The sequence below is a fragment of the Stylophora pistillata genome, chromosome 11 (genome assembly GCF_964205215.1).
Source record: "Stylophora pistillata chromosome 11, jaStyPist1.2, whole genome shotgun sequence".
Taxonomy (NCBI): Eukaryota; Metazoa; Cnidaria; class Anthozoa; order Scleractinia; family Pocilloporidae; genus Stylophora; species Stylophora pistillata.
The window spans coordinates 16,641,868-16,651,633 of NC_142529.1; the positions used below are offsets into that span (position 1 = coordinate 16,641,868).

Below are 9,766 nucleotides of genomic sequence, written 5' to 3' on the forward strand. Positions count from 1 at the left end.
TTTCAAGAGCAAAAACAAAGTATCTGATTGTTTCTTAATTTAAAACCTGAGTTCTTTTAGTAAAAAAAAAAAAACATGCAAGTTTTGTGAACATGCATATGCTTTGTAGCGTGCAGAATATCTTGTTTTTTAGTGACCTAAGACAATATTGGAAGAGGAAGTACGAATAGCTGCGAGAAACCCCAAGAATGCTTATTGCAACAAAAACTGATAAATTTGACTTCGACAAATTATCTGATTGGTTCTTAAGTTATAACCTGAGTTCTTTGAGTAAAAAAAGCATGCAAGTTTTATGAACATGCATATGTTTTGTAGCGTGTAGAATATCATGTTTTTTGTGATCTAAGACAAAATTAAAAGAGGAAGTACGAATAGCTGCGAGAAACCCCGAGATTGCTTATTGCGAGAAAAATTGGAAATTTGACTTTTTTCACACAATTTGGTTTGAGACAAGTGTGCTATTTTATTCCTTTTATGATAATGGGTAAATCTGTTTTTGCTTTTAAGCAGCAAAACATAATTTATTTTTAAGAGGGGAAAATTGAATGAGCGTTTTCATGTACGTTTGTACTTTATTCTTGTATTACTTGTAAACTATCTTATTTTCTAAGCGACCGAAGTATTCTTGTGTTTTCTCCCTGACAGTGGCCACAAAGTATAATGATTTCTTGAAAAGCCACATTTTCTAGAACAAATTTTTAAACTTATGAACACTTGTTGAAATTCAAAGATAAGTGTTGATAAGACTTACCATGTAATCTTAATCTTTAACAATACAAAACAAGCAAACTCTCGTCTGATAGTATGTGCTCGGGTATAGCTACTCTGAACACTGTCAGCGTCTTTTGTGTCTAAAGATGTACAAGGCATGGAATGATTTTTCATAAATATCCTATCTAAAATACCCTCGGCAACTAGGGATTGGATGTTAAGGTCTGGAAAAAATATGGATTCCATGGACTATTTTCTTATGATACATCATTGCACTAAAATTATTTTCTTTTGAAAGACAGCATTTTCTGCATGTAATATTTATTTAAGTCCTTTGGGATATACGGATTTGTTGGTTCCATTAGAATAACTTCAGTATTCCATTTCTGGTTTAATGGATAAGCATAAAATGCAGCATTATTAAAAAGAAATAAAGTGAAAAAAGCAAAGTGATTCGTCCTTGACTAGTTACTTATTAATATAACAGTAGACCCGAACATGTAAAATTTAGGAACTTTAGAAAAGTAAAGAATTGTCACTTCTCAATTGATGCTGGCAGTGGCAGAAGATGTAACAGTAATGTTGGATGATTAGAAACACAGAAAATAAAGAAAATTAAAATGCTGCAGGTTACAAACCCTTAGTACCTACGGCTTAACTTGGTACTTATTGACAAACCAGCTTCTTTAAGATTTTTTTAACTTTTTGACGCACCTCTCTATATGTTCAATAGCATATTACTGGACTGGTACAAGAGTTTAGAAAGGAAAGTGTCTCTCTCCAGCTGTAGTGTTTGCTAGTTTGTATGCTTAGTCTCAATATTAGATCATATATCAAGATGAAGAGCACAGGAAAGTTCAAAAGGAAGAACGCACCTACAAGGATGGAGGTGTTTTTATCGAGTTTGGCCTCTCGTTATCTCTGAAGATCTTCAGCGCCTTGGAGACGTGGCTGGGCTTGTCTTCGCTGTCTTCTGACAAGATAAATTTTAATTAGCCAAAGTCGTTTATCGACGTTAAATAGAATGGCAACCTGCTGAATGAAATTAAATATTAACAATTGCTCCATCTGAAAATGTATCAGGGCCAAGCACGCGATTTCATTCTTGTGTTCAGGTTTCAAACATTGACAACGAGTTCCTGTTAGTTAAGGAGATTTGAATTGTGACATGGCACGTACTCATGTCCTACCTAATTGCTATGAGCCGTTAGGGTGCATCTCTTTACAAAATATATACCTGAGATACTACACTAAAGAGTGGCTTAATTGGTCAAAAGCTTTCGTTTATTGTGTAAGTAAACCAAAAAAAAATTGAAGTTTATCTTATAAAATCCTCAGACTGCACTATCTATCAGTTTACCGGCCTAATAACCTACTTGGGATGTTGGGAGAGCACTCAAAAACTTTGCAAATCACTCGCCTCTGTCTTACGGAATTCTCGAGTGTTCTCCCAACGTCCCAAGTGGGTCCTTCAAAGGAAGGGTTGCTCTCAGCTTCGCGTCTAGCGATTATTACGCTTCTTGATCTCGTGCTTTCCAAACTTTCCACATGCATCTCGATGTTCCAAAACTACAACTACATCCATCGTAGGTTATGATATTTTAAGGTAATTGTTAAATGAGTAAAAATATGAGTCAGTTGATTGTAAGCTTATTTGATCCTGCCATCTTAGCGTTTCGTCTTTCGTCACAACATTTGCCCCTTGCAGTGCAGGGTGCAAAAGTTGTCTGCTAAAACCAAGGCGAATCCTTAAAAAATCGAAAATTAAAATATTCTTTATAAAATTGCTCAACTTAAGGTGACTGCAGTATTTGAATGTAATTCAATCTAGCCTAATTCATGTCCGTTTGCAAATTTTATACTTAAAAAAAAAAGACAGAAAAGAGTATTCAAATCAATTCTATCTTTTGCCGACTAAGAATATATTATGTAAGGCGAAAGCTCTTTTAGGTTTATGGTCAAACATTTAGCTCGTTTCACGTTTTCTTCGATGAACGTGCTAACGTTATATGAAAGGGGCGGAAATGACAAAAATTACGAGCACCTGCTTACTCAAGACGTTTTCATAATTTTGAGAGGCATGGCGACAACAAATGTTCGCAGTAAAGTTTTTTCCTCGTCACTGTCTCGTTCGCCATTCTCACAGCAAGCAATTTGATAACTTAAAATGTTCCAACCGTTCTGGCCTGACCAGAGGTCATCCAGTTTACTTTCCAAGTCGTTGACGAGTCAATCTGCAGCATCATCTTGTTTCAGTACGGAGAGCTTGAACTTCACAAACGTCTTCTACCCCAGGGCTCGAAATTGCAACCGATACGGTCGCCAATGCGACTAAAACTTTTAACTTGGCCACTAAAAGTTCGAGTTTAGTCGCCACTTTGGCGACTAAACTAACTTTCTCTGATAAATAAAAGATTGTAGATGGGAAAAATTTCTTAAGTCTCATTTCTGCGTTTCTGCTTTTCTGCCGAAGGAAATGCAAATTAAGTCTGTTTACCTTTAAGCTAAAACTTGAAATGGCTTTCAAATTACGTATTCCGAGACGACATATTACAGTGGCTTCTCCATGGTGATCGCAGGCGCAATATTTTGTTGAAAAGCTTCTGAATTTAAAATTAATCCGTTGAGAAGGGGAGGTCTGGTACTAAATGCCTATCCGCCATGTTTGATAAATGTTTGATGCCTTCGTATCGTACGATTTCTTGCATGCGATGTGACATATTTTCCTTGCTAAAGTAGCCCTGAAATGTTCTTATTACTTTTTTTGCTTACTGCTTAAGATAAGATTGTGACGCAAAAGTCTTTCGGAGTTTCTTCTTTTGTGTTCTTATGTTCTAAGTCATTGAAGATCGAGTATTTCGGTCTATCCTACAATCGCAGCCACAATCCACCAGAAGCCGAACAAAAACGCCAATTGAATAAGGCTCTAATCTGATTTCTCTTCTTGTACTATCTGGCGACTGCATTTTTGCACTTGGCGACCATTTTTTCTCTGATAGTCGCCAAAAGGCGACTTGGAATTTTTTTTAATTTCGAGCCCTGTACGCTCCTCAGTTCTAAGGAAGTATTTGGTGTAGAATTTGGACAAGTTGTCTGTAGTTTGTTCTTCAGCCAAATAAAATTGTCTTTCCCTCACCCTGATGATAACGATCATTGTATAAAGATTTGATGTATTCAGGACGTTTTATCTCTTCAACGCTGAATGAAAGAGTGTGCTGGTGATGACAATGTCGACCATGGAAAGGAGGCCATTGCTGCCACACTTTCCCACTTCGTGAGGACGGATCACTCTGTTCTAAGCAGGGTAACCTAGGCAACACTAAAGGATACTGTGTTCTTCCCAAAATGCGGCTTTCAACTCAACTCAGATTGGTCAGAAGGTTGGTGAGTATACACTATATGGTGACCCGCGCATTCTAGTTAAGATCCATCGGGTTGTTGGAAAGTTATCCGACGATCATTTACGTACTTCCGCTAGTTCTCTAAAAGATAGTTGTATACACATCTTTCTCAGACCAAATTTGAAAGGATTCCCTCTAGCTATTTACATCTCATATCCAACGGGCGCTCGTGGAATAATTCATCCCAAGCAACGCACGCAGGATTTGTACCTGAAAATATTGTAATCGTTGCAATGATAAATGAGTTAAAATCATAATTTTTCGGTATGTTATCTCACTGTTTTAGTATACTAAACTAGAACTGCTATTCCCCTCAATATCAGTGTCGAAGGACAGTGGATATTTATTTCATTAGTCAACGAGTGCGCGTCGAAAATGAAATGGTAAATAGCTGAGGGGTGCGTTGCGCCGAGTTTGTTGTAACCACCGTCGTATCCAGCAATAGCGTTTTCTGAATAGATATTGTTATAATCTGAAAGTTTCGATATTTGGAGCCTATTTTTAGCTCTGCAATAGTTGATGCAATGATTTTCCATATAAGGTGAATCGGAATATTGATATGAACTGATGACCGGAGTTGTGTGAACCAATCAGAACACGCGGAGAAATGAGATGTTCGGAGTTGAAATTTTATAACATACACTTAATATATGGTCCCGAGGGAAAAAGTTAGTTTTGTTTTGCCGAGAGTGCTGATGTTTCCCAGGACAAAGTTGAAGCGCTTTGTTGTGTATTTAGACTTTCCCTTAAACAATCATATGGCAAAAACATGCTTTTTTATTCGGCGCGCGGGCAACAACTGCTCAATTGCATCCCGGTCGAGATACATTTGAACTTGATCCAATGAAACAGGATCCATTGAGCAAATTCTTGTTTTTGCTGCTTGGTAATTGTTGTTTTTTTTTTTCCCTAGTAAAAACTGTTATACTTAAAGATATATGAAAAATACTAAAATATGTCACAGATTGGAAGGATTACAAATCTTGCTGGCTGAGTGTACGTTAATGCAATAATCATATATACGGCATGTTTTAGATGAAAGGATAGTAAAAAGCAATTGATAATGTACGACAGAGAACTAAAAATAGCATAGTAACTCAAACACCGTCTAATTTGACATGAGAAAGAAAAATACCAGAAGACTCATTTGGGATTGAAAGCAAATAATGCAATTTAGCATAAGCCCTCGAATTTTTATCCGCAGGACATTGTTGCAATTTCCACTCTGAGTTTGTGCTTTTTGTCGGCGTTATTACAGATTGTGCTGAGTAACATATTTAATTTTGACTAAAAATTGCCAAGGATTTCTTCCTTTGAAAGCTTCTCCTGTGTGAGAATTCTACGAAGACAAACATCAATCATTGAGGAGAAATTTCGACTTGGCCTATAAATAATCCATGGGATATATATATATATATATATTATTAGGCGTTTTGTTGTGTAATATCGCTGGGTACTTTTACAAGTTGTACCGTATTTTGATGAGCCCGTAGGGGAGTCGTAATACAAACAACGAGTAAAATGCTCAGCGATACTGCACTAATAAGAGATTTATCATCCAGCACGCTAAATTGTTAGGTGAGTGTGGGCGAATTTTGCGGCTATTCCTGGAGTACGAATATCGCCTAATATTTGTACTTGTCGCGCAAGTTATTTGTACTATACGAAGCACAATTGGATAATAAAACACTGTAACACTGGGATATAACATGGTGTATATTGTAACTCGTGAACATGCAGTTGGGAATACTTCTGTGATAGAGGGCCTAACTAATAAGGTCTTGATTTCGTGAACGGGACTTTGAGCACGATGGTCGACGAGTTCGTTAAAAATTTTCGAAAAGTGTCTTATGAGTCTCTTAGCCGAGACAAAACGACGCGTCTGATACCCGCCAAGAAATTTTTTCATAAGTATTTGACAATTTTTCATCGTATATAACATTTAAATACTAGCTTAATTTAACTTTTCACTGAAACGTCTTCCTATAATATCTATAGAATTTACCTACCTAAAAGTAACTCTTTTGAAAATAGAAGACATAAAATGGTCATTCGGACATTGGAGTGGTCTTTGGAGCCAGAAGTGGTTGACTCAGAATTAAATAAGTGATGACGAATGACGTGTATCGTTCAAAAGCAAACATATTCTTTCGCACCCGAAGAACTACCAAGTTGACTCTCAGTAGTGCAAGAAAATGAATATTTTGTTGATCACCTTGGTTATTTAAGAATGAGCTCTAAGAGCAATAACAAATTATGGGCATTCCTAGAATATCCGAATAGAATATCGCGTTTTTGATGACTTAGGACAATATTAAAAGAGAAGTACGAATAGTTGCGAAAAACCCCAAAATTGCTTATTGCAAAAAAATAAACTGATAGTGTTTGGGAACATTTCTGGAAATATGATTTTTTTTCCATAGAAATTTGGTTCGAGGCAATCCCGCTGTTCCATTATTTTTATGATAATAGGTAAATCGGTTTTTGCTTTTAGGCGACAAAAATTATATTTCCTTTTACAAAGTGTAAATTCAAAGAACTATTTCATGCACGAAGTTGTGCTTTATTCTTGTATTACTTGTAAGCTATATTATTTTCTAAGCAACCAAAGTATTCTTGTATTTCATCCCTGACAGCGGCCAGAAAGGATAACGATTTCTTGAAAAGCCACATTTTCTAGAACAAATTTTTAAAATCATAAACACTTGTTGAAGTTCAAAGATAGGTATAGATAACACTTACCATGTGATCTTAATCTTTAACAACACATGACAAGCATCTGATAGTATATGCTCGGGTACAGCTACTGCGAACACTGTTACCTTTGTGTCTAAAGATGTACAAGGCATAGAATGATTTTTTTTATAAATATCCTATCTAAAATACCCGCGGCAATTAGGGATTGAATGTTAAGGTCTGGAAAAAATATGGATTCTGTGGACTATTTGCTCATGATACATCACATTTAAAGTATTTTCCTCTGGAAGACAGCGTTTTCCGCATGTATTATTTACTTGAGTCCTTTGGTATGTACAGATTTGTTAGTTCCATTAGAAAAATTATTCCACTTCTGGTCAGTTTACTGGATCTGCATAAAATGCCCCAGTCTCAGAAAATGACTTTCTACGGCAAGTGATTCGTCCCTGACAAATTGTTGATTAAAAAATAACAGTATACCCGAACATGTGAAGTTTAGGAACTTTAGAAAACGAAAGAATTGTCACTTCTTAATTGATGTTATCAGTGGCAGAAGATGTAACAGCAATGTTGGTTGATTAGAAACACAGAAAATACAGAAAAATTAAAATGCTGCAGGTTATGAGTCCTCAGTGCCTTTCGCTTAACGTGATGCTTATTGACAAACCAGCTTCCTTAAGATTTTTTCAACTTTTTGACGCACCTCTCTATATCTCCAATAGCATATTATTGGATTGGTACAAGAGTTTAGGAAGGCAAGCGTCTCTGTCCAGCTGTAGTGGTTTTTAGTTTGTACGCCTAGTCTCAATATTTGATCATATATCAAGATGCAGAGCACTGGAAAGTTCAAAATCAAGTACGCCCCTACAAGAATGGAGATTTTTTAGCAATTTTGGCCTCTCGTTGTCTCTGAAGATTCTCAGCGCCCTGGAGATGCGGTTGGATTTGTCTTCGCTGTCTTCGCACGACATAAAGTACACCAATCTGCGTTACCACTGAAACAAGAAGGCTAATTGACGAAAACATCAGTTGGATATTCTCGACTATGAATTCAATAACAGTCCATTTTAGAGCAGTTAACAAAATATTTACGTTCAATATGATCAGAACATATTTCACAACTCGTGTCGAAGAGAAAAAAATCGTTGTATCTAACTCGAAGTCGAACAGCCACGAAGCGCTCATAGCTGACAGCGCTCAAAGTCATGAAAGACACTCGAAGCAAACGAAAAAAGCCAGATTATACATTATCCTCCCAAAACAAGGAACTGAACGACGCTGGTTTTCGAAAAGCCTGTATGAGATATATCCGGGCTGGACTATTAGGACTACGAACAAATCAGAAAGCGCTAATGAAGCTACCAATAGATTAGAGGGAATTCGTAGATAAGGACAGCTGAAGATGGCGGTGACAATCAGTAAATTTGCAATAACGCCGACTGGAGCTGTAACAGTGTTAATAATGGCCGTAACAATGTTGACTGTAAACGTTCATGAGCTTCATGGAAAGATGGATCACCTAGATAGAAATAGGAATTTACTTTCTTGGAGTTATTGCCCTCCATTTCGAAGAATTTGCTTCCTGCACCTCAGTGAAGATTTAAAACCTGCGAACAAATCTTTAAGAACGTGTCCACCTGAAAACCATGAGACGAGTCTTCACGACTCCTCACTGAATTCGCTCAAATTTGGCTCACTTGTTGCCTACAATGAACCCACAATCTAGACAAAAGGTTTATCCAGATAATAAATTTTTTAGAGAGCTATACTAGTTTTAAGTTTTTCTCAAAAAATTCGCAAAAATCCGTGCCAAAGATGCAGTGAATTAATGATGCTGGTGTTTCTCCAAAGTCTCAAGCCAGCAAAAAATATTTCGTTAAGTAAAAGTAGAAACCTAGGTCTTTCTGTACACACATAAAAATATATGATTGTCGGTTTTTATACTTGTGAGCCATCAATCAAACTGTAAAAATTTTTACCATTGTGCGAAATAACGGAAAATACCCCTAAAATAGCGAGTGGGGTGGGGGAATGGAAAATTTTAAAATCAATTGTTTGCAGAACCGTAAACACTGAAATGATATATTTGCAAGCGCAGTAAACCGAAATAAATTGTATGCAACCCCCCAAATAAATTGTTTGCTGCTGCAAAAAGGAATAAGTTGTTTGCATGCAACAAAACAATTTTTGTCTCTACCCCCTCCCTTAAGAGAAGTAATGGTCTGTCCCTAACAGCTTATATTTGTGCGCTCAAAACATGGTTATTATGGTTACAAGAAAAGACATGGTCTTTGTACCCTTTAAGACACCCGAAGAAGGTGAAAGGTGAAGGATAATATTTTGATTGTGTTCCCACGGCACACCCTATTTTCAAACTGAATGCAGTAAGATCGCCACATTGATGCGCAACGCAAACAAACTCGACATTGTCTGTCCGTGGTTACAATTATCAATAAAACTGCAATGGAGTCTAAAACTCGAAAATAAAGCAACAGTGGCAACAGGTACAACATTGTGCCTCGTAGAAAAAAACCCCTGCCCGAAGATCCAGCATGCTTCGCGCACCTCTCCTAAAGACCATAGCACCTGAAGCTTCAAACATGTACTTACTCATGCCAGTGGATGTTGATTTGCAGGTCATGATGATACAACTGCAGCGCAGCCGAGGGAAGCTATTGACTCATACGGGGGAGTTAAAGGCTGCTGGGCTGCTGTATGCGAGCTCCACCAAACAAAGCAAATGTTAACACCCTTAAAGTGGGAGGGCATAAGTCAGCTAAATAATTTCCAGTACGAGTGTGGTAGTATCAAGGTGTGGCGCGCATTTCTTGTGGGACTACAGTCTCGGAAAAAGGCTCTTCCCATGAAGTCAACGCAGCAAGCGATATGTATAAAGGTTTTGAAGCCTTTTCGCGCACTAGACACCGCAAAAAGCGCGTTGGAAAAGCCAGCTTCTC

General features: G+C 37.3%; 1 protein-coding gene and 1 pseudogene across 3 annotated transcripts in view; both read right to left on the bottom strand.

Annotated features, from left to right (window-relative positions):
* Positions 1-6,958, bottom strand: part of LOC148720327 (calmodulin-like) — a 15,699-nt gene extending 8,741 nt beyond the window's left edge. The window contains exons 1-3 of one of the 3 annotated variants that reach the window (XM_088739253.1): positions 6,855-6,958; positions 1,587-1,684; positions 752-851 (exon numbers count right to left, since the gene is read on the bottom strand). In XM_088739253.1, coding sequence (XP_088595379.1) covers positions 752-754 — 3 coding nt within the window. In that variant the 5' untranslated portion in view covers positions 755-851; positions 1,587-1,684; positions 6,855-6,958. Of the gene's footprint in view, positions 1-751; positions 852-1,586; positions 1,685-2,755; positions 3,512-6,854 lie in introns of those variants that run through there. The other 2 variants (XM_088739251.1, XM_088739252.1) reach the window with 2 other exon arrangements.
* A 68-nt stretch (positions 6,959-7,026) lies between these two features.
* On the bottom strand, positions 7,027-8,374 carry LOC148720328 (uncharacterized; annotated as a pseudogene).
* Positions 8,375-9,766: the final 1,392 nt, after the last annotated feature.